The sequence below is a fragment of the Prionailurus bengalensis genome, chromosome A3 (genome assembly GCF_016509475.1).
Source record: "Prionailurus bengalensis isolate Pbe53 chromosome A3, Fcat_Pben_1.1_paternal_pri, whole genome shotgun sequence".
Classification (NCBI taxonomy): domain Eukaryota; kingdom Metazoa; phylum Chordata; class Mammalia; order Carnivora; family Felidae; genus Prionailurus; species Prionailurus bengalensis.
In genome coordinates, this window is record NC_057354.1 from 76,457,966 (window position 1) to 76,483,953 (window position 25,988).

At 37.1% G+C, this 25,988-nt stretch overlaps 1 protein-coding gene across 5 annotated transcripts in view; it reads left to right on the plus strand.

Annotated features, from left to right (window-relative positions):
• Nucleotides 1-231: 231 nt before the first annotated feature.
• VRK2 (VRK serine/threonine kinase 2) overlaps nucleotides 232-25,988 on the plus strand; it is a 110,404-nt gene continuing 84,647 nt past the window's right edge. The window contains exons 1-2 of one of the 5 annotated variants that reach the window (XM_043603433.1): nucleotides 232-343; nucleotides 2,410-2,550. In XM_043603433.1, coding sequence (XP_043459368.1) covers nucleotides 2,415-2,550 — 136 coding nt within the window. In that variant the 5' untranslated portion in view covers nucleotides 232-343; nucleotides 2,410-2,414. The other 4 variants (XM_043603432.1, XM_043603434.1, XM_043603435.1 and 1 more) reach the window with 4 other exon arrangements.

The following is a 25,988-nucleotide window of genomic DNA, read 5'->3' on the forward strand; positions in this document are numbered from 1 at the left end:
GTGTGACCAGTTACCGGGTAAGAGCTCAGGAAAGGCTCGCCGACTGGTCTGGAAGCTCTAGGTACAGAGATCGTGGTATGCGAGACGTAAAATTCCTCCTACACAAATGCACCAAAGTGATCTGATGGCTCATCCTCCAGACTGGCGGGCCAGGGTGTGGCAGTAACAGCCCCCTTTTCCGATTTAGACCCACCGCTCGCTCTTCCCCTGGTCTTCCATGGAGCGAGGGCAGGCCGCTGGCACGCAGGCGCAGGCTGCGGGCGTCGGAGGCTTCGCCGGCCCCTAGGCCTGAGTTCGGCCCGGAGTCAGAAGGCGCCGGGCTCGTCCCGAGCAGCCGGCCCAGGTGCGGGACGTTAGCCTGGGCCCTTCCGAGGGCCGGCTCCGGCCCGGCCCGCCTCCCCGCGGGATTGGTGGCCCGCGGCCCCGCCCGGCCCCAAAAGCAGGCGGGAGGGGCCGCGCGCGGCCTGGCGGCGGGGGAAGCCTGGGGCCGGGCGAGCACTCTCTCTCTCCCGGTACTGGGCGTCGGGCGGAGCGGTACTTCAGCGTCGGGCTCTCCGCCTGCCCTGCCGCCCCGCGGGCCGCGGAAGGAGCTGCTGTCGGAGCGAGCGCCGGGGCCTCTGGGCTCGGGCGGGTCCCTGCTGCCGCGGTTGGTTGCTCACTTTCCCCTAACTTGGAGCGAGAACCGGCGCCCCCTTCATCTCGCCTTTGCCCAGAGCTTGGGCCGGAGGAGCTAGACCCGGGAGGGGGTCGGGTTCGCTTTTCGGCGGTGCGAAGAGAGCCTGGGGGCAGGAAGGGAGTCTCCAGACGCCCGCGGGCTTCGCGGCGGTTCCGGGCCCGCCAAGGGCCCCGCCGAGGGTCTAGGCAGGCGGGTGGTGGGCCGCGCTGTGCCTGCGCCCCCCCCCCCCCCCGCCCCTTCCCCCCAGTCCTGGCGCGTGTTCAGGCCTCTGGGCACCGGTTTGTCCCCAGCAACTCGTGTTGAGCGCTTTTCATCGTAGCCCTGTAAGGAGCCCCGGAGCAGAGGGACACCCTTGTGGGGTCGGGGGTGGGGGTGGAACTGGCCTGGAGAGGAGGCCGCCGCTTGCTCACTGTAGCCGCGCCCAGGATGTGCATTTGACTGTCACAATTCAGGTCTCAAGTTCTGATGCCACGGACTTCCCTCCCGCCCCCAAAATGTGTTTATCCTGTTTATACGTATTTAGAATTTAGGTCCGGCTGAAAAGTTGTTCTTTGAACACTTTAGGTTTTAACTCAGCAAACATGTATTGGACACCAGTATATATAAAGTATCGGTCAAGGGGAACTCCCACAAAGCTGCTGTAGGCATAGTTCACCATCTAAATTCCCCGCTTCCCTTGTGTTCCTGTAAGGAGGACAGGTGAATACTATCCTTAAAGGTTTCTCCTGTGTTCCTTGGCGCTGAGACCTTGATGCTAAGTAAAAGATAGCAGGGCATTGGATTAAAGTGAAGAAGCGAAACCTTATTAAAAGGAACAAACTTTCTCATTCAAAACATGGAAAGATTATACAACGAAAACTTTAACTTTCATTTCAAAGTACTCACCACTCTTCAAATTTTTTTTGGAAATACTTAGAGGATTGCAATTACCTTCACATTTAAATTAGTTTCTGGCAGATATGCTGTGGGTTTTTTATCTCCTTATGCAATTTTTTTCTTCCAACTAAAAATCTTTCATTGTGAAAATCACAAACCTGTGTACAAATGTAATTGATCAATCTCTAAGGCAGAGCAATTTTCACTTTGGTGAGGGTGGGGAAGACACAGGGTAGAGGGAAACAAGCTGAAAGTGTAGTGTGCCAGCAATGAAACTGCCCTGTGACTTTGTGCTCTGAGAAGTTATATGTCCGTGAAAATTCTAGACTTATTTTACAAATATTTCCTGAGTACCTATTCTGTGTCCGTGATGTCACTTGCTGTGCTTGGTGATGATATATGTTGCTGTTATCACTTTTTCCTAATCCGAAACTGTATTCTTTCCTAGTGACCCAAGACGTTGTCTTTCATACTTACATTCTTAAAGGAAGGCATATTTACATGTATATGAAATTTATTTTCTGTTTGTCATTGGGAATTATAAACTCACGTCTTAAGGTATATTCTGCCCCGTATAATAGACTTCCATAAATGAATTTTGGAAATGTTAAGTGAAGTTCAACAGGTTTGTTTGTTTGCTTGTTTTTTAATGTCAGTACTTCTTAGATTTCAATATTGTATGTGAAATTCCGACTTGAATGTAGTATGTGGGCCTTCCCAAGTCCTGTCGACTTTAGAATCCTAATTCTGAGGAACCTGGGAAAGTGCCCCATAGAAGGTATTTTGAGAAATGGATTTTACCTGGACTTTTTGTTGTTCTTATTTTTAATTACTTATCTCAACCTTTCTGCCAACAGAAGTGATGCCTCCAAGAAGAAATGAGAAATACAGACTTCCTGTTCCACTTCCAGAAGGCACCATTCTGGATGATATGGAAGGAAAACAATGGGTGCTGGGCAAGATGATTGGCTCTGGAGGATTTGGATTGATATATTTAGGTAAAGTATAACTGTAAGTTACCAAATATTCCTACATATGTGACTGGAACTGTGATTACTTACTGTTTTGAACATTGAAACTTTGAAATACAATAGAATTCATAAATATACCTTATTAGGTAAATGAGGATCATTAACATTTACTAGCATGTCTGGTTTAAGATACGGCTGACCCCACTACTTGCCATTCGTGTTCTGATAATCTTAGAAGTCCTTCCAGAGCATAATTACAAAGTCCACCAGGCAATTGTTAATGTTCTTTTTTGAGAGTGTGTTTTCCTGGAAATTTTGCATTTTGTAGCTCAGAAACCACAGCTGTATAAATCCAAACTGTGAATCTTAATCATTAATATTTTTTTTTTTAACGTTTATTTTATTTTTGGGACAGAGAGAGACAGAGCATGAACGGGGGAGGGGCAGAGAGAGAGGGAGACACAGAATCCGAAACAGGCTCCAGGCTCTGAGCCATCAGCCCAGAGCCTGACGCGGGGCTCGAACTCACGGACCGCAAGATCGTGACCTGGCTGAAGTCGGACGCTTAACCGACTGCGCCACCCAGGCGCCCCTTAATCATTAATATTTAAGTAATACAGGGTTGTGGTCATTTCTTAACTAGGCTTCACTAGAGAATTGAGTCTTAATACCTCACGGCATCTGTTGTGTGGAATCAATTAACTTCTGTCCCGTGCATCTAGATGGTACTTGTTATTTGCCATCCTTGATAAATGAGAAAATAGACCCTCAAATCTATGTTTTTGTTCTTTGGTACAGATAAGGAATCCTAGTTGAGTATATCTTTACATTTAAAAATTTTAAATTATGCTGAACTTAAAAGGATCATTCAGGGCTACCTTAAATCTGTAGTTTAATGATCAGGACTATCCATTACATGACTGGATTTAATGAATAACATAAATATTAGTGATTAAAAAAAATTACTCCCAATCGTAAGTGGATTGACTCATTACATCTGTTTTTATAGGAGTTTAAGAAACTGGTAAAAGACCTACACTGGGGAATCTTGGATTCCTTATTAACCATTTCAGACAGTAGGGAAGGAAAAACTTTTCCTCTACTCTCCTAGGTTCGAGAGCTGGGATATGAAATAAACTGACAACAGGAGAAAAGGTATACAAATTTACTAATTTTTAATGTTATGTACATGAGGATATCACAGTAAAAAAGTGAATACCCCACAAAGCAGTGATATTTGAGAACTTATATAGTGTCTTTTTTTTTTTTTTTAATGTTTTTTATTTTTGAGAGCTGAGACAGAGAGAGTGCACAAGTGGGGCGGGGCGGGGGGAGGGGGGGACAGAGAGAGAGGGAAACACAGAATCTGAAGCAGCCTCCAGGCTTTGAGCTGTCAGCACAGAGCCCAACGTGGGGCTCAGACCCACAAACCATGAGATTATGGCCTGAGCCAGAGTTTGACGCTTAACGGACTGAGCCACCCAGGTGCCCTGAGAGCTTATATACTGTCTTAATAGGAGAAAGGGAAAGGGGATGGAGCTCTCTTAAAGGAGAGTAAATGATTTTTAGGAAAGATGAATGGGCCCTTAGGAGAATAGATGGGGGATATGATAGTTTGTGACAAAGTTTGTCTGAGATTGGCATCAATTTCTAATCTCCTGTGGTAAGAGTCAGTCTTCTCTGGTTGATGAAACTTCCCTGGAGGGAATTTATAACAATTGAGTCTTTTTTGGAGGCTCAGTCTTTATGCAAATAAAGGGAATTCAGAGAAAGCCTCTCCCTGCATTTGCTCTTTTATCAGGTGCTGTTAGCCCAAAATAATCCTTCTGCCAAAGAGGCATATTTTAGGGTCACATATTTTGCTATCCTTCACAAACATGTTTCGTGGATAATGACGGATAAAGCTCTTCTTCTGATAGAATTAAGATTATAATTTTGAACAAGTGAATGTTATTCAATAAAAAAAAAACCCAAAACAAAAAAACCCCTGCTTATTAATCATCTTAGTGCCTACTCTAGTTGGAAACATAAGACCAATACACAAAAATGCATGAGTTAGGGGCACCTGGGTGGCCCAGTTGGTTGAGCATCAACTCTTGATTCGGCTCAGGTCATGATCCCAGGGTCTTAGGATCAAGCCCAGGTGGGGCTTTGCACTGAGCCTGGAGACTGCTTAAGATTCTTTCTCCCTCTGCCCCTCTCCCCCACTCGTTCTCTCTCTCTTTCTCTCTCTCTTTCTAAAATACAAATAGATAAATAAATAAATAAAGCATGGGTTAAATAGAGAACATTTTCCTTATTTAAAGGGTTTGAACTTTCTTGAAAAATGCTATGATTCTAAGTACTAGGTTGAGTGACATAGGCAGCTCTGTTAAATAGATAAGGCAAGCTGTTTAGGTAATTTAAAATTTTCTAAGAGCCACGTTAAAAAAAAAAAAGTAAAAAAGAAACAGGTGAAATTTATTTCAATGATCTATATTTATTTAATCCAGTATATCTAAAATGTTATTCCAACATGTTATCAAATTAAAGAAAATTATTTTTAGTTAAAGTCTTTAAAATCCAGGATGTATTGAGTCACTTTCAGGAGCTCAGTAGCTACATACAGCTAGTGCCTACCATATTGAATGGTACTGGTAAAGACCATTAGAGTATACTTAGAGTCAGCAGAGTAGAATTCCCTGTAGAAGTGTTGATTGAGACTTTGAATTAGCGAATTCTCTTGTATAGCAAAGAGCTAACTAAGATCTCTAATATAGTGTCGACTCAAAGTCAGAGAGAGGGAGTTGAATAAATTTCTGATGTCACTGAGCTATATAGCCCTGGATTCCATGGATTATCAGTTATACTGTTAGCTTTCTGATATTTGGATTATTTGAGTAATTTCAAAGAAATACTTTGAAATACTTTGATTGTAATGATCTTATTCCTTTTTTTAATGTAAATATATATGTTAATATGTATTTAATTGTAAGTGAATTTTAAAAACTAAGTATACACATATACGCACATTCACTACTTGTGTGGTTCCTGTCGTGAAAAAGAAACTTGCTGAGGCGTGTGATTTATTTGTCTGTATTCAAGTAGAAAAAGTCTTTGCTTCTTTCAGTCTGTGTCACATGTTTTAGTTTTTCTCATTACCAAACTAATACTTATTTTACAACAATTTTTAAGGTTTCATATGTTACGCAGTACCCTCTACTATCTGAATGTTAGAACCCGGATCCTGGGAACATTAGCAAGTGCACAGCACTGAGGAAGGACTTTGAAGAAATATGTAGCTATTTTGAGGAAGAGGCTCATACTTCAGAAAATATAACAGAGCTGTGTGTTCCCAATGTTGTCATTGTTCCATCAAAAGTGGTACTTGTAAATGTAGGATCAGCTCTTTTGTTCAGGTTAGTTTGTACTGAATCATTTCAAAGCTGTCTAAGCAAATTCATATCAAATTGTATCACATTTTGCATTTTGCCATGTTTTTCATCATTTCCTGTATATAAATGAAGAAATTCAGATTTTCCTTAATAACACCTTTATGTCCAGCTACATTCTTTTCAGGTAGTACTCCTTCCAGATACACTGTTTCGGCAGACGCTTCATCAGCATTTGTTGCCTAAGGCTGAGAAGAAACTAGCCGCTGTGTCTAACTCCTTGTGCATGTACGGCTGTCCTCTAGCTTTGAGATCAATAGCCAAGGCCTTTCAGTAATTATCAACCTAGAGTAAAGGGGAAGGAGCAGAGAAGTTTGGTATTTACTCTTGACTTGGAGAAATACTGTGCCTGTAGCATTAATAGAAATAGTTATAAGAGGGAAAAGAAAAGTCTGAATACAAGAACAAAGACAAGGTTCTTTGTGTATGAAAAGAGGAGGAGGAAAAGGAACAAAGAAAGCTGTTTTACGGAATGGGAAAAATTGCTATAATTTTAGTATCAAATACGTGAAAAAGTTTCTGAAAATCGAGGGAAGGAGAGAGAACTGAGAGTTTGAATTCTGATTTAATGCTAGGTGCAACACAGAACCAAGCAAACTAAGGGAGAATTGCATAAGTAAAGGCATGGGTTTTGGTGTTAGGCAAATCTGGGTAGAATTCTGACCTGAATGAGTCATTTAGAAACTGAATGACTCCTCCTTAGTCACAAGACTTTCTTCCTATTCTGCATCGTTGAGATAATAGTAATTATGAGGATTAAATGGAGTAATGTTTTTAAAAACTTTGGAACTTGGTGAGCATTTAAATGTTTCTTATTTGTTTGTTTGTTTATTTATTTATTTAGAAACTCCCATCCTCAGTGATTAGCTGAATCTCAGGTTCAGTGTCTGGTACCACAGGGGATTGGGATGGTGACAGAGACATCCATTGGACTGATATTCCATTTATCTTGCCATGGATTATGATAGATTTAGCTACTGATGTGGTAAAATTAAGAATATAGAGAATGCCATTGGAAGACTGATGTTTTACTGACCTGAATATTTTTTACCCCTAAAATTTACAATAGTAGCCATGATGACATAGTAAAAAGTTCTCATTTAAGCTATATCTCGTGTACCTCAGATATGGAGGATACTGGGTTTCAGAAATTAGGCCAACTATCCAGAAAATCAGAGTTATATGTAGTAAACTTAAGCCCAATTCCTTTGAAGGCTTATATGAGTAAAAATAACAATGGTTTATCTGTAGAAGTTTTAGTTTTTTTGAAGTTGGGCATAGTGATGACCATTTAGCATCTTGGGAATACCAAGCACAGAATAGACGTTCAACAGGTATTTTCCTAAGAGAATGAGGCTGAGGTTGGGATACGCAACCTACACAAGCCAGTCTTTATTCTGTTCCATAATTACAGATATCACCCTTAATTCCAGTCTATAATCTGACAGAAGTACTCTTAGTCACAAGAAAAGCTGAGACAAGTTGATTATCACAACATCATCTAGCAGAATCTATGTTTTATTGAAAAATCAAAAGCATTATGTTTTAGGAAGAAGAACACATTATTATAACTAAAATTAAACTCTGGTGGAGCCTTAAGATTGAATCACTTGTCCATGAATAAATGTGTAGATTTCATCTAAGTGATGGTCGTACCTTTTTTAGGACATGCTTTCAGATTAGCTCTACTTTGCTTTAGAAACATAGAAGAAATGTTTTTTCAGGGGAATGAGGAAGAGGGTAGCCTAAGTAGGATTCTTAGAAATTATCAAAGCTTACCTCACTTACTGATAAGGAAACAGACTTCTATTTTTGAAGGAATAGAAAAGATGATTTATGCATGTGTCATTTTTACTTACTTTACTTTTTTGTCCACGGTAATGGGTTAATTTTTAAGGTATATAGAATAACGTTCAGAAGAGCCAATGATAATTCTGGCAACAGAGTGGCATTATTGGAACACATATGGCTTCATTATGTATTGCTGTATTAAATGCCATTTTGGCAGTGTCTTATAGAGAAGGCTTTGGGGTAAGCAGTTACTCTTATCTGACACAATGCAACATTACAGTGCCACTGTGACTGTAACTAGGAAATTTTGAAAATGATACTGTGGGAGTGAGAAGAAGGAAATAAACATGAAATCGGGAAAACTAGTACTAGAAACTAGTATATATAGTAAATTAGTTCCCAGATGAAGGTGTGGAGAGAGAGACAAGAGGAAGGGATCACTTGGGATTCTGTGAATTTAATGCACTTGTTAGACCTATACACCAGAAATAGAAGTCTATAGAAGATATATTTTAATTTTGTGTTTGTTGTCCATAGGCTATTAATTTTGAGTTTTTATAGAAAGAGGAGTGTTCGTGTACCTATCAGCTTAAGAAATCTAAGTATTTACAGAAGTTTGGGTTCTTTGTATAAAAAGGGAGAGTTCTTCTAAGGCTTAGCCTTTGCTTGTCTTTTTCATTTTGTTGAGTGTCTGATCTTCTTTTTAACATATATTATGGTTCTTCATTTTCAACATTTTTACTGTCAAATTTTTTTTGCCTTCAGGGAAGATTTACAAACTACTCCATTCTTCATTGATTTATATATTATGTTTCTTCCACTGCACCTGTTACTGTCTTGTAACTGTTTACAGTGGTCAAGGTTTTAAAATTTGAAACCTATTGCTATAGGGAAATTTCTTCTTCATGAAATGAGCTCACCTCTATTGCCACACAATAAAAGAATTCTCAGCTTTTGAGAGCTTCTGGCTTCCTTATGAAATATGGATAAACTTTGCTTCTGAAGTGTTTTGGTTTTTTTTTTTTTTTCTTTTTCCTTTCGATATGGAAGAAGAGGAATAAAGAGTAGGTATGGTCTTTCTTTTCAGACACAGGAATATCCATGTTTATGAAATAAAGGAGAGGAAAATTAAACTCTGAAGCTCTAAATATGAGAATTCACTTGAAAATAGTTTTTTGGAGGATGGAAACTTGTCCACCATTCACATTTAATGGTACAGAGGGGTTTATGGATCTTATACTGCTCCCATACTTGGTTTTGCAATTAGTGCTTCTTCAGAATGTTTGTCTCTTAAAAGTCCAATGCGTGGACTTTATACACTGTACCGTATTCTACACGGAAGAGTATTGTAGGAGAAAAGGCAGAAAACTCAGTAAGTATGTCAAGACAATTGTTGAATGCTTCCACCGTTCCTTTTAAAAGGATGAACTTCAGTCAGGTAGACTTTTCTTTAACGTCTCCAATCAAGTAATACTTGAGGAAAATGATTCTGTGGAAAGACATCCATTGAAGGCCAGAAACATCTACAGATGCCGTGTGATCCCAAGCAATGAAGCATGTGGCCCTTCATTGGCATTATATGATAACAGGAGGATCTTCTGGCAGAAGAGCTGACTTTTGCTGCGTTCTGCATGCTGCCCCTCCAAACCCATCTTTGATTGGCACCTATGCCCTATTGAAACTGGCATCACACCTTCTGAATGGGCCCGGTGCCAGGCTAGCAGATGGGTATGGGCAAAAGCATGCCAGAAACCCAGTATGTGCATCAAGTTTAAGTATTAGGGGCCCAAACTCTCATCCAGGGATATAAAAACTGCAGTCTGTTGAGAGCTTTTTGTGCTTAAGGTTAAAGGACATGCCATTTCTACTCCAGCTTAGAGGTTGATTAATTTTGAAAGTCAAACAGGAGCTCCCGTGGCTGTGTCAGGCAAAATTCTATCTTTGGTGAATGAGAATTACTACTTCATGTAGGGAAGAGAAAGTATTGTAATGAAGTTTCCAATGAGAGTTACTCTCCTGCAAGTGCCTCCAGCACTTAAGCAGCATGCATTCAGTGGAGATGAATATTTCCATTCTCCAGCAGAGCCAGGTGCAATCAAAGCCAGATCTTCAACCTGCTGCAGTAAAGAACCCTACATTTAGAAAGGGCAGGCAAAGTTTGGAAGAACTCCTTGGTGGCAGCTCTCACCGTGAGCTGATGGAGCTTCACGAAAGCGTATAAAGGAGATGAAGGAAAAACTCCACAAACAAAAACCCTTCAGGATACTTCACCCTCCAAACCGAAAGAAAAAGTTTAGTCCTTTATCCTCAATGCAGGAATTGTTCTGAATTTTATATCAATAAAAACTTAGTTTACCAAAATGTTAGAATCAACTTAATGCATAAGTAACAAAGTTTTCTATTCTAACATTTATTTCATTGCATGTCTATCATGTATATAAACTTCACTTCTTGAATAATGGATTTTGCATAAAATTGAGTTCTAAATATCATATTCCTTATGATCGTCTCACACCAACTACAGAACTGGGCAGAAAAAGGGGAGGGCATCATTCCTTATGACCACTTTAATCGTATCCCTCTAAATGCTCTTAAATTTACAGGAATGCCTATAAGGCCAGCTGTGGCCAAGAGAAGCTTTTCCTAATCGCCTTATAGCCATTGCTTTTTCTTTTCCACTGTGTAAACTTTATCTATGGAACAGATTCCATGAGACCGTTGTGAATACTTCAACGTATTCAAAACATATAACTGCCACAAATTAAACTACTAAAACTAAAGCTGGTGCATTGTAACTGCCAAGTAAAGCTGGCACGTCCCTCTGTCAGACTGCGGGAGAGTATGCCATACAGCCCTCAGAAAACACAATTCATCCAGAAGCACTCTTGTCACTTGCTCTGATATTAAAACAGAGAAAGTGACATTAATTAAAGAAGTGACATGAGCCAACAAAGGCAATGAAATTCTAAGCTTTGGCTCATGTGCAGACCTTATTCCAACTTACTCTGCTTAGGTATTGTGGCCATTTCTGGAGTCATGTGGCCACTTTCCCCCCTTCCTCCTCTCACCTCCCTGTTCTGGAACATTGTTTTCAGGCAACTAAAATTTTATCTCCAAGGTTGGACCAGCCAATTGGTGCGCTGGTAGTTGGTGCAAGGTTTCCCCAAAGAGTAGTGTGATGGCATGTGATGCCTTGACTGTACTCTGTAAGTGCATGAGAAGAACAGCTAGAGGCAGAGGAGAGCTGGTCTAACAGAAAGGCAAGCAACAGCTTACACAGAGCAGAGTACCTCGATTTGGTGGACCGGCAGCTAGGGGAGTCTGTCGTAGCTTGGGTCGTGAAAACCAATGGCGGCCGGTGGCCCTTAGCGAAAATCCGAACATGAGGAAGAGGCAAGCGAGCAGGGGAGCACCCACAACTTTCCCGTCTTTGTTTCCATGGTGTGTTCTTTCAGTGTTTATCTCGTGTCTTCCTACGATGACTATGCGTGTACTCTTTCATTCACCTCCCCCACAACGCTACATCAGAAACTCCTTGCGGGCATTCTCTCAGGGTGCTTAAGCAAGGCCTTGCCTATGACAGACAGTGTTTCAAAAACGATAGGCTAGATGAACTCCAGAGCTAGTCTGTTACGGAAAAATAATTTTCCCAACTGCTAGGTTATCTGAGATGAAATTTTGTGCTCTGTGTACTGTATCATGTGGTGTGTGTGTGTGTGTGTGTGTGTGTGTGTGTGTGTATGGCTCTGTACTTTTAGGGATGTTATTCTGTGTATTCTAGGGGAGACAAGTATCTGTTCATTTTCTTTTCAAGTATATTTTTAAAGTATAGGAAACTATGTACTTCATAGATCTTAGGATTTATTGGGAAAAGTCTACTTTGCTAATGCATTATGCAGGGAGTTAAAAAAAAAAACAAACTGGACACTGCATTAAGCCTAAACAGTTTTGTATCTAGCAGAAAACAATTATGCATAGCACTTGATTGAATTCATCCAGGAGTACCTAATAGCAGACCTAACAGCAAGTATAAACTTTTGTGGAGGGAATGCATGGATGTTGTTTGTTGTTAAATGGATTGATTTGTAGGCATGTAACATGCATAAGAAATCTGCTTTTCAAAGAATATAAACACAACTTTAACAGAAAATAAATTATTGGAATTTCTTTTAACTCAAGTGAATGAAAGGTTTGATTAAGAGTTTTGTACATAGTCAGAAGCTTTTGTTATGGTTTCTGGGCATTGGGAGTTTTATATTTGAGCTCAGGAATTTTCTGTCTGTGTAATTAGTCATGAGGTTTAATGTACATTTTTCATATCAGGCAGACAATGGCTTCAAAGAGACAGCAATGCTGCAAAGGAGCAAGAAAAGAAGGCCAAAGTTGACACACACAGAGGCAAAACAGTGTAAGAAAAATCAACACGTTTTGCAAAATCAATCATTGAAAATGTGTCAGTGTTCAGGAGACTGTCTTTAATTTGCAATCCAAGTGAAAAAGAGTATTTAAATATGAGAGGCAGTATTATTGAGCCCAGCATGCCTGCTACCACTTGTTTGACTAGCTCAGAATAGAACACTGAGAGGCAAGGGCTCAAAGTTAAATGAACATTTATACATTTTAAAATCAAATGAAGGATTCAGACTATATTCATGAATTAATTTTTTTTTCAGAACCCTAAATTTAATCAGCTGGAATTACTTTTAAAGTGTCATCCTATTTAACTTTTGGGAATGATGAATTTGCCTTTTAATAGGGATGCCGTATTTTATCATGAAGATGAAACAAACTGTCTTTTGTTAATTATTCCCCAGAGACACTGGCCATTTTTCTCATCTAGGCTCAACATGGAGTAACAGCAGCTTTCCCCAAATTTATTTCAAGCAAGAGCAATTGGAAGCTACAACATGTATGAAAAAGAGGCTCATGGAGAGCATAGCTTCCATTGTATATGTTCTGAGTGCCACCTGATGAAATTCTTAGAGGTGATGCTCCCAAAGCCTCACCCAGGAGGCCGTGAACACAGAACACAGAAAAGCAGAAAAGAATGAAAGAGCGAATCTACACTAAAGAGTAGCAGATGAGTCATACGTGTCCGCGGCATCCAGTAACTGCTACGGATAGTTGTTGAAATCTTTGTTAGGAAATCATTATCAACATCAACTTCTACTAAAATCTTCCACTTAAGTGCGTGCCTAGCTCTGTGTTGAATGCTTTACGTGCATTATTTCATTTCGTTCTCTCAATAAACTAATAAGGAAGATGTGGAGGCTTAGGGCGGTGAAGGAATTTGCTTGTGTGCCACAGTTTGTATAATTGTCCCAATCTACAGTTGAACTCAGATCTCTTGGCTCTACTGATTGATGTCCTTTGTCAAAGAACACTTTGAATTTAACGCTAGCCAGGGAAGATAGTTGCAAATGACATGCTCGTGACACGCTCATTTCTAAAATAACTGTGAAATATCTAATTGATAGTATTGGCAGCTCATTTAAGAAATCTGTTAGTGATAATGCTGATAACGGTGTCATTTTCCTTCAGATTGAGAACCTGGTGTGTCAGGCATCAGTGATATGTTTTTAATATTAAGTTCACAAAATCTGTGGAGGAACATCTGATATTTATAGTAAATCTAATGCTAAGAACTGGAAAAATGCATTAAAAAAGTACTATACTTGGGTCAAACAATATTTTTATGAAAAAAAAAAGTGAGAGCAGTCAACCAATAGCGCATACAAACTGGTAAGAAAGAGTTGGTGGATTTGTTGCTTTTTGAAAAATGAATAATTTTATGCAGTTGTTTTGATTCTAAACAGCAGCAAGAAGATCAAAAGAAGCCTCTTTAAAACCCTATGATACAATTTGAATAGGCATCCTGTAAAAACATAATTTAGCAAATATTGGATTGTTCTTGACCATGTCTTTTTATTCATTGGGTAGTAAAGATACACTAATATTTAGAAAACTAGGTCTTTTGAGAGTAAAACAAAACAAAAAATACTTAGATTAGTAGAATCTTGATAAAGAGTATATTGTCATACAGAATTTGTTCAAGTACCCAAATACTTAATCTTTAATAGAAGTATAATTTGTGCAAGATTATTCAGTACCTTCAAGATATTTTTACATAATAGTAATTTATTACAAATTTATAAATGATTTTATGAAAAAAAATTGTAACATTTCATGCAGAGGCAAATGCTTAGGTGTTTTTAGTGGAGAAGAGATATTTAATAGGTATTGCAATGCTAGTTTTTATGCTAGGTTACTTTTTTCTTTGGAGTATATACATAGCAAGGGAAAGAATGAACAAAATATAATATTACATTAGAATATTTGTTTTTGAGCACTTATAGTGATATAGGATTATTAATTTCAATTTCTGGAAAGTGTGAAGAAAAGCTATCCATTATACTTGATCTTGTTTCTATTAAAAGATCATGTGTTCCAATTCTAGCATAGATCTCCAGTGTCAAATGTGAGTATTACAGTTGAGAGTGGATATTATGTACACTTTCTTACAAAGTGTTAGGAAGATGGCAGAGAAGAAATAGTAAGACCCATTAAAAAACATCCCCAAACAATACATGTCAAGATAAGTGAGAAAAAAGCAAAAGAAAGCTGCATATCTAATGAGCAAATGTTGCCATGTGATGAAAAAGAGAAGAAAAAAATTGTATAGACTCTATAGTATCAGAATTTCTACTCCAGCAAAAAACTTTTGAACAAGTGTAACTGTTCTGAAATTAGTGTAATGTAAATTGAATGAATTATGGAATCATTGTAAAAATAGAGGTTTTTATTGGAAGAAGGACATTTAAGTTCTTTCTGACCCCGAAAATCTGTGAGATCCAAAAAGATGGTAAGAGATACTGAAACATAGTGGTTTTATGGAAAGAATTGATACAACTGAGCAAAAATTAGTTGTACTATTAATGAATGAGCAAAGCAAATCTGTGTCAGAGAACAGTGACCTAAAAGAGATCATCAAGAAGAAAAAAATAATAGTTCTCTTACCTGTGTGTGTAATATATCTTTGGATAATAAGAATATCACACAAGAAGGTAAAGACCTTTTCAAAATAGAGACCATTATTAAAGAGAAAGATTTCCCTTTGAAACCTAATTTCAGCATGAATTTTAGAAAGTGTTTTTAAAAAGTGAGGGCGAGGTTAAAGCTCTTACATAGTAGGTTTTTAAACAAAATACACAATTTACAATACCATTTTAGGAAATGAGGTCAAGAACTATATTAGCCCTTAATTCATAGGCTGAAAATACAGACTTCATGATAGCTAAAAGAAATATGACTACCATTCCAGTATACTATCCAGCCAAATTAAATGTCTCTTAAGAGATAGGAGGGAACATTTGAGGTCTTAGGAAATCTGAAATCGTTTTATAACAGATTACCACAAAGATAAAGGACACTTGAAAATATATAATTGAAAGAGACTTATAAGAGATAAATGAATTAAAAACTTAAGAGAAGATTTGATGATAACAATGTACAACCAGTTCAGTAAAAATCATTATGAACATAGAATTTTATATTGCAATCCATATTTCTAAGGTAGATTTATAAACCGTGGTTAGGAATTATAGAGTTGAAAGTTAAAGAAAGTTAAATTATATGTTAATCCTTCAAGCAAGCTTAAAATGTATTAGTTAATAATGATGAAAATATCTGAATTAGAATGTAGCAGTGTTGGGTGTTTGAGAAACAGGTAAATGGATTGAAAAATAGCCTATTATAAAATGAAGTTAAATATGAAGTATGTATCACTACCGCTAAGGAATGGGCAAAGAAGCACAAAGAAGAATAACAATAATATAAATTTACTGAGTGTTGGATCGTAATACAATTGCCAGTTATTATATTTGATAAAAATAGTCTGAAATCCTTTGTGGAGTATCATTGACAAAAATCCCTTATCAGTTGTCAAAAGAGAAGTACTTAAAACAATGAAAAGATCAAGGTTTCCCATGCGCATGTAAATAAAGAGTAAAATAAAGCCGGGTTTTTTGTTGTTGTTGTTATATTTTACATTCTATAGTAAAACCATTAAAAGAGCTAAACAAAGACATTACAGAATGGCAGAAATTTAATAAAGCCAAGTGAAAATGTAATGATAGAATGTAATATGACCAGAATGCTACTGTTGATTTTTATGCTTAAAGAAAAGAAAATCTAGCAGATACTTAATAAGAAATTATTACAAATGTAGTTACGACTAGAAGTGTTATAAGCAAACTCAGAATGGGACAAATCTGTTACCAATAGGTCTTCACAGTTTTCTAATGGAACCTGGCATACAGGTGAAATGGGTAGGGGCTCTGGTCCCTCCACTCATGTTTCAACCTGCGCATTTTCACTTTGATCTTCCACATATCAAACTTTGTTTTTATTTAAAGCAATTTTTTTAATGTTTATTTATTTTTGAGAGCGAGAGAGAGAGAGAGACAGACAGACAGACAGAACACAACTGGGGGAGGGGCAGAAACAGCCAGAGACCCAGAATCTGAAGCAGGCTCCAGTCTCTGGGCTGTCAGCACATGGCCCAATGTAGGGCTCAAATTCACGAGTCATGAGATCATGACCTGAGCCGGAGTTGGACGCTTGACCAACTGAGCCATCCAGGCGCCCCCTGTGTATCGAGCTTTTGAGGAACATTCTATCACTAAAAGAGTTTGAAGATAACTGTGCTATAACATTTAATAAGCTACAAAGTTGAATATGCAATTAATAATTTTTATTTGGAGGGGATTTAACACCTTTAGAGAGAATATGCTTTTGTCACTGCTGGAAGTAAATACTAAGATCAACTTGCTTGTTCTGTTTTTGTCTTTAGCCCTAACATTCTGTCTCCAGTTTCTATATATTCCAATTGTGTTTATTTGAAGGCCACCTTCCCCTTGAGGCCTACTATTGCTATCCTTTCTGCATTTTCTGCCAAAGTTATACATTGTATATTTGTTTTCAAAATTATTTTTGCCTTTTTATCATTAAGCATATTTTACTTTATATTACTATTGTGTATTATATCTTTTAAAAATTTTTTAAGTGTATTAGAGAACAAGTGCATGTGCATGCATGAGTTGGGGGTGGTGCAGAGAGAGAGGGCGAGAAAGAATCCCAAGCAGGCTCCATGCTATCAGCACAGAGCCTGATGTGGGGCTCGAACCCATGAACTGTGAGATCGTGACCTGAGCTGAAATCAAGAGTTGGACACTTAACCAACTGAGCCACCCAGGCACCCCTATATTTTATCTTTTTGTTAATATTATTTTTATTTATTTAAAAAAAAATTTTTTTTTTTCAACGTTTTATTTATTTTTAGGACAGAGAGAGACAGAGCATGAACGGGGGAGGGGCAGAGAGAGAGGGAGACACAGAATCTGAAACAGGCTCCAGGCTCTGAGCTGTCAGCACAGAGCCTGACGCGGGGCTCGAACTGACGGACTGCGAGATCATGACCTGAGCCGAAGTTGGATGCTTAACCGACTGAGCCACCCAGGCGCCCCCAATTTTGTCTTTTTAAGAACGTACAGAATTCCTATCCGTGGGATCATATAGCATGTACCTTTTGAGACTGGATTTGTTTCACGTAGCATAGTACCTTCAAAATTCATCCAAGTTGTACATAGCCATAGTTCATTTCTTTTTATTGCCGAGTAGTATTGTATGGATGTACCACAATTTGTTTATTCTGCTCTTGAAGGACATATGGATAGTGTGATCCCTTCAACTTTGTTCTCTTTCAAAATTATTTTATCTTTTCTAGTTCCTACCTTTCTGTATAGATTTTTAAATCAAGTTGCCTGTATTTACAAAAAAAAAAAAAGGCAAAAGAAAGAAACTTTACTGAGATTTTGGTTGGTATTGGATTAAATCCATAGATAAATTTGGAGAGAATTGTCATTTTTACTATGTGGAGTCTTTCAATCCACAAATACATTATGTTTCTCCATTTCTTTAGGTGTTTGATTTCTTTCATCAGCATTTTATAGTTTTTAGCATAATTGGCCTTGTACATGTACTGTTACTTAAGTATACATGAAGGTTTTTATATTTTTGGTGCTATTGAAAATGTCATTGCTTTTGTAATTTTGGTTTCAAATTGTACATTATTAGCATATAGAAATATATTTGATTTTTGCATGTTGACCTTATGTTCCATGATCTTGGAAAACTTATTTATTGTAGGATTTTTTTTTCTGATTCTTTGGGATTTTCTATATGGATAATCCTATCTTCTGTAAAAAGGGACCACTTTATTTCTTCTTTTCCAATCTGTATGTCTTTTATTTTTTTCCTTGACTCCTTGCACTGGCCATGACTTCTAGTACTTTATTGAATAGGATTAGTAATAATGGATATCGTTGACTTGATCCAAATTTTAGGGAGAAAGCTTTCAGCCTCTCATCATTTAGTATCATGTTAACAATAAGATAGGTATTTTGTAAATAGTCTTTATAAAGTTGAGGGAGCTCTCTCCTAGTATACTGAAAGTTTTTTTTTTATCAGGAATAGGTATTTGTCAAATGCTTTTTCTGCTTCAATTGTTATGATTGTGTGGTTTTTCTCATTTAGACTTCATATGGTGGATGACAGTAGTTTTGTTTTGTTTTTCATCAGAGTCATATGGGCTGTTGGTCTATAGTTTCCTTTTTCTCTTTTTTCCTACTAATTTAGTCTAGTTTTGATATCAGGGTAATGCTGGCTTCATAAAATGAGTTGTGAGTTAATCTCTCCTTTTCTGCCTCCTGGAAATGAGTAGGTACAGTTGGTATTATTTCTTTTGTAAATGTTTTGTAGAATTCTACAGTGAAGTCACTGGGCCTAGAGATACTTTGTACCAGGAGCTTTTTTTTTTTTTTTTTTTTTTCATTTTACTTTCATTAGTAGTTTTAGGACTAATTTGGTTGTTTCATCTTAGATAATTTTTAGTAATTTGTGATTTTTAAGGAACTGGTCCATTGTATCTAAATTGTTCAAATTTGTATGTATAAAGTTGTTCATAATTGTACTTATTTTGAGAGAGAAGCATGCAAGTAGGGGAGAAGGGCAGAGGGAGAGAGAGCAAATCTTAAGCATACTCCATGCTCAGTATAGAGCCCAATGTGGAGCTTGATCCCAAAACCTGGGATCATGGTTGAGCTGAAATCAAGAGTCAAATGTTCAACTGACTAAATCACCCAGGTGCCCCCATATTTATTATACTTTGAATGTCAGCAGGTTCTATAGTGATGTTCCCTGTTTCATTCCTGATATAGATAATTTTTTATCTTTTTCTTGCTAGTTGCTCTGGGTAGGATTTCCAGTACTATTTTGAGTAAAATTGGTGAGAGTGAGTATCCTTGTCTTGTTCCTGATCTTAAAGGAAAAGCTTTTAAGCTTTTCACAGTTCAGTATGATGTTCAGTATCAGCTTGTTATAATTGGCCTTAATTATGTTGAGGTATGTTCTTTCTATACCTGAATTTTTGAGAGGCTTTCATGGTGAAAGGATGTTGAATTTGTCAGATGCTTTTTTTAAAAATCTACTGACATGATCTTATGACTTTTATCCTTCATTTTGTTAATGTGGTGGGTGGATTTCATTGATTGATTTGCATATGTTGAACCATCCTTGCATTTCAAAAATAAATCCTACTTCACCATGATATATGAACCTTTAATGTAATGCTGAATTCATTTTGCCAATATTTTGTTGAGTACTTTTGTGTATATGTTCATTAGGGATATTGGCCTATAATTTTTTTTCTTGGAGTGTTCTTGTCTGGCTTGATCTTTACTATTGTCTTCCTAGTCTCTATTTCATTTATTTCCACTCTGATCTTTGTTATTTCCTTCTTTCTACTAACTTTGAGATTTGTTCTTTTTCTGGGGTCTTAGTGTGTAAAGTTACATTGTTATTTTAGATTTTTCTTTTTTCTCAGTGTAGAAGTTTATTGTTACACACTTTCCTCTTAGAACTGCTTTTGCTGCATTTCATAAGTATTGATATGTGGTATTTTCATTTTCATTTGTTTCAAGTATTTTTTAATTGGAAAGTGTACTTTACTCATTTATTTTTTGAAATTTTTATAGTTGACACACAAAGTGAGATTAATTTCAGGTGTACAACGCAGTGATTCAGCTTCTTTATAGGATATTCTATACTCACCACGAGTGTAGCTACCATCTGTCAGCATACAATACTATTACAATACCATTGACTATATTCACTATGCTGTGCCTTTTATTCTCATGACTTATTCATTCCATAACTGGAAGCCTGTATTTCCCACTCCCCTTCACCCATTTTGCCCATCCTTCCACCCCCATTCCCTCTGGCAACCATCACTCTATTCTCTGTATTTATAGGTCTGATTCTACCTCATTTTTGCTTGTTTGTTTGTTTTATTCCACATATGAGTGAAATTATATGGTATTTGTCTTTCTCAGTCTGAGTTATTTCACTTAGCATAATACCCTCTAGGTCCATCCATGTGGTTGCAAATGGCACAATCTTATCCTTTTTTATGGCTATGTAACATTCATATGTGTGTGTGTGTGTGTGTATGTGTGTGTGTATACATCATATCTTCCTTATCCATTCAACTATTGATGGGCACTTAGACTGCTGCCATATCTTGGCTATTGTAAATAATGCTATAGTAAACATAGAGGTGAGTATATCTTTTTGAATTAGTGTTTTCATTTTCTTTGGGTAAATACCCGGTAGTGGAATTATTGGATCATGTGGTATTTCCATCTTTAATTGTTTGAAGAACCCCCATACTATTTTCCGCAGTGGCTGTACCAATTTACATTCCCACCAACAGCGTGTGAAAGTTCCTTTTCCTCTACATCCTCACCAACATTTGTTATTTCTTGTTATTTCATGATTAGTGATGTTGAGCATCTTTTCATGTGTCTGCTGGACAACTGTATGTCTTCTTGGAAAAATGTCTGTTTAGATCCTCTGCCCATTTTCAAAATTTATTTGAGAAAGAGAGCAGGAGAGGGGCAGAGAGAGAGGGAGACAGAAGATCTGAAGTGGCTCTGTGCTGACAACAGACAGCCCAATGCAGGACTTGAACTCACGAGCCATGAGATCATGACCTGAACTAAAGTTAGGCTTTAACTGACTAAGCCACCCAGTTGTCCTCCCCTTCCCATTAAAAAAAAAAAAAAAAATTAATGTTTATTAATTTTTTGAGAGAGAGAGAGAGAGACAGAGCGTGAGTGGGGGAGGGGCAGAGAGAGAGGGAGACACAGAATCCGAAGCAGACTCCAGGCTCTGAGCTGTCTGCACGGAGCCCAATGAGGGGCTCAAACTCATGACCCTGAGATCATGACCTGAGCTAAAATCAAGAGTCGGATACTTAACTGACTGAGCCACCGGGGCGTAAACAAGTGCTATGTATTTTCTAAATTCCATTGTGATTTCTTCTTTGGCCTAGGATCTAGCCATTATGGTCACATAATGTAGCCTTAATAATTCTTATTCTTTGATATTCAAAGAAACCTTTCTGGGTAAAATTATGGGCAATTAAAAACTGTTTTGTTTTTGAAAAGAATGTATGTTATTTAATTGTTTTGTTATTTTATGTGGCCTTTAGATAAAAACTGTTAATTGTATTATTCTAATTTATTTTTGTCTGCTTGCCTATACATTATGGATTGTTTTAAAATATTCCATGATTTTTACACTTTCTCATTTTTTTCTTATAATTCTGGTGGTTTTGATTTCTCTATTATGAAGGTACATTATCAGATGTTTTCAAATTCATGAACTTAGTCATTCCATTGAATTAATTTTTTTCTATTGAATCATTTTTTTTTTAATGATTAAGTGGTACTAACTTTATATCTAGTAATTCTTTTGTCCTCAGATTTCTATAATTTTGAAAATACATATTCTGGCCTTTTTTTCAGCCTGTTTTAGCTAGTTTATTTATCTTTTCATTTTCTCTGCATCGCTAGGTTTTAGTTATGTCTCATATATAGTATGCATTCATCTATTTTTCTGACAATCTTACAGTTTCTTTTCTTACTGGTGAAGTTAGTCTACTCAAATTTATTATGATTATGGCATGTTTTTTCACATCTAAGATGTCTGTGATTATAAGATACATCATTATTTTATGTACATATGTTGAGTCTCCATTAGATGCTTAAAAGTTCATAATTATCTGTCTCTTCAATCATTCTTTTTGTGTTTATATAAGACCTGCTTTATATCTAATGCCTAATACTTCCCTTTAAACTAGAACACAGTACCTTTAAAATAGTCTTACATGTGGAACTCATAGAGTACTCAATTGGTACAGTCCTGTCTTAACATTTTTTGACTACTATTAAGTTTAGGTACCACTTTTCTGTTTTGGACTGGTTAATTAGTTTTTCTACATGCAGAAATCATTGTAAATGACAATTAACTGTAACATGTAACGTTGCCAGCAATGTAGAAGACTCAACGGAAGTGAAGACAGACATCAGGGCTAGGTTTGTACCTGTATAGGCAGTGACAACTCTCCACTGCTGTGTGGTCAACAGCAACTGTAAGATGTCTTCAGTTATAAGATGCATTCAAATTTCAGAGATAATATAATATGAAAAAATGTGTGGCTAAAAATTGATATAAAATTGGTATTTATTTCTTTCATCAGATTTTATATTTTCTCTGCCTTTTAAAAAAAACTGTTCTTTTCCTATCTTCTTTTTTTTCTATTTTTGCCTATCTTCCTATTTTTAGGTCTTTTTAAAATTCTTTTTTCCCTTATAGATTTTGAAGTTATCAATTTTATTTCTATTATTGTAGAGGTTGCCTGTAAACTTTCAGTACACTCTCTTGATTTAATAAACTATGAAGCTAATCATTGTCTCCTTGTTTCTCTTGAATAAATACATGGCATTACGACCCTGTAACTCTAGTCATCATGTTCCTGTTTTGTTCGTTATTTTTGTTCATGTTTTTAGTGCACCTTATTCTAGATTGATAATTATTTTCTCCCAGCATATGAATATATGATATTATACGAATAATGATATTATTCGATGTCTTCCTACTACCTTGTTGCTGTTAGGTCTGCTGTCACTTCATCTGTCTCTTGTATGTAATCTAATCTTTTCTATCGAGTTGTTTGTTAGAACTTTGTCTTTAATGTTCTGCAGTTTTGACTATGGTGGGCTGGAGTGCAGATTTATTATCTTGTGGACTTGCAATTCTTAAATCAGAGGATTCATGACTTTTATCGGTATTTGAAAGTTATCAGATATTATTTATTCAGAAGTGCCTGGCCTCTGTTCTCTCTATTCTCTATTTCTGGAGCTTTTTAGAAAATTGTGTTACTGTCACATATTTCCTTGATGTTTCATAATCTCTTCTTCATATCTTATATCTCTATTTCCTGTGTGGGAAATTCTTATAATATATCATAAAATTATTTATCATATTATATGATTATATAATTATCATATAATATAATATAATATATATATTATATATATTATCATATATATAATATATATATAATTATATATCATAAAACTAATATATCATAAAATAACCAGCACTCTAGAACCTCTAACATCTCTTCCCTCCCTTGTATTAGTAACAACACTAGTCTACACTATTTATGGCTTTAATTATACTGTTTTTTATTACAGTGTACGTGTGTATCCCTAAACAAATATAATTTGTTTGTGGGTTTTAAATTTATATAAATATAATCATAAGTATGAATTATGTTTTATGTTTTTTTTTCTACTTACCATTATGTCTAAGATATATTTATATTACTTCAGTATATGTATTTCACTCATTTTTTTTTCTACGGTGTGTTTCATGCTATGACTATAGTACAGTGTGTTACACATTCTAATGAAGATAGATGTGCAGGTAGTTTCCAGTATTTGACTATTCCAAATTCAAACTTACTCCCAGATTTCATCTTGGAGTTCAAATGTATTCCTTGTTCTTGGTCACTGGCTCTTATAGCTCTCTGATGCTTTCTGAATTACAATCAATTTGTTCATTTTTTCATAAAATATTTTGCATTGTTTCTTATGCTACTGATACTTTGTGTCTGTTATCATTTCAAGCAGATAATTGAACTATATGGGAGGTCTGAGTTTCTTGGGATTTATGCCTTTTGTTTATTTTCTTTACTATTTTGTAGTGTTGGATCATTTCCTCATCTGTAGCCATGCTTTATCGCTGGAGGTCATGGGAGTCCAGTGTGTCCCTTGAAGATTTGTTTCTTTTGCTTCTGCAAGGTGCTCTGGGTTACCATTTGACTTCAAGTCCCCTGTACCATACAATTGTGTGAATTTGAGCCTCAAATTCCTGAAGGCAACTTTGGCAGAATAAATTATCAGGAAAGACTGTACTTTGCCTCACACTCATGGTCTAGGCCAAAATAAGGTGGGGTTTTTTGTTTTTCTTTCTGTGTTTGTCGTTGGTGAATTCCCTTTCTTCTTTTATTCTTTCCCTTTCCTTCCTCTACCTCCTTCCCTCCCTTCCTTTCTCCCCACTTTCTCCCCTTCCCCCATCTCCCTATTTCTTTCGCTCTCTTTTTTTAATGTTTCACACTAATACAAGACATAGCACTTTAAAAATTCTGACTTTATGTGGCCATCTTAACTTCAAATGTCTGCCTCTTGCAGACCCAGGGACTTGTCTTTTTCCCAAGAGAGCTTTAACACTAATGTCCTTGTTTATCCAGAGTGGGCAGCCTTTCTACCTAGCCTAGAACATTAAGGCTCCCTGTGGTTTTTAGATTTCTCTTTATTTTTGACTTCCTTATTGTTTATTTATTTCACCAGATGAACTCTTCATTTATAAGAAAGTTTGATTATTATATTCAGCATCCTATTTATTGTATACAAGGTTTTTGGTTTATCTAGTGTGCTACTTTACTGACATTTTTTATCAGACTTCATCATATTTTAGTTTTTCTAGTTGCCTTCTGTGTAAACCTGGTTGCCAATGTCAGAAGCTCAAATGTATTAAACAAAGGGGATTTTTTTTTAACTCTTATCACTGAGAAGTATAGGGCTTTTTCTGGCTTCAGGTATGGATAGTATAGGGCTTAAGCAATGTCCACAGAGTCCTTTCTCGCTTCCTACCTTAACCTCACTTTTATCAGTGTTGGATTTGACTTTTCAGACTTTATTTTCAGTTTAAGTGAGGAAGGTAATTTCTAGGGTTTGGTATCCTTACATCTGATGGTCTACTTGTATTACATTGCATTTTAATGTCAAATCTTAGGGAGTAACTTTTTACCTAGTTGGGGCATGTTGCTCTTTCTGAACTGGTTGCTGTGGCCAGTGGGTTTGTATATCCCAATTAGCCAGGCTTGGCCATGTGCCCAACTCTGAGACGTAAGGGCGGGAGTACTGTGTGAAGCAATCCTACTAGATCCACGTGGGTAGTGGGAGGTTTGGTTCCTCAAGGGAAAAACCAGATAGACTTCCTAGTGAATAGAAAAAAGTGCTAGGAGGGCAGATATTCTATATGTGCAAGATGCATTTTTAGCAGCTCATCAGAGCTCTCATCAGAACTTTATTTTTGTTTATTTATTTATTTTGAGAGAGAGGGGGGGAAAAGAGCAAAAGCAGGGGAAGGGCAAAGAGAGGGGGAGAGAGAGAAAAGCCCAACCAGGCTCCTCACTGTCAGTGCAGAGCCCCATGCAGGGCTCGAACCCATGAACCCTGAGATCATGACCTGACCCAAAAACCAAGTGTTGGGCGCTTAACTGACTGAGCCACCTAGGTGCCCCTTTAAAAAATATTTTTAAGTTTATTCATTTATCTCATCAGAAATTTAAATGGAGGTGTGAGACTGCTCTACTGTCAACACTGTCACTGTCGATGATTGAGCATTCTTTTCAAACCCTAATAGATTAATCAGCAGGAATCTACCAAGCAAGAGCCCTTTTCCTCCATCATCAAGTCCTACCAATTTCGCTTTCTGAAATCTCTGAAATCTACGTACCATTGATAGTCTAGTCCAAGCTGTAGTCCTCTTTTCTGTGATCAATCAAAATTAAATCCTTACTGATGGGTCCAGTGTCTACTCTGGTTCCCCTTCAGTCTGTTCTCCACACTGTAGTGTAGTGATATGCTCAGAATGCATGTCTAATTATGTGTTTTCTATCCTCCACCTATACCTCAAGTTTTTAAAACCTTTCATTAGGCAGAAGTTATTAACCAGATTTGCATCTGGCCCAACATCACTTCTCAAACTGTC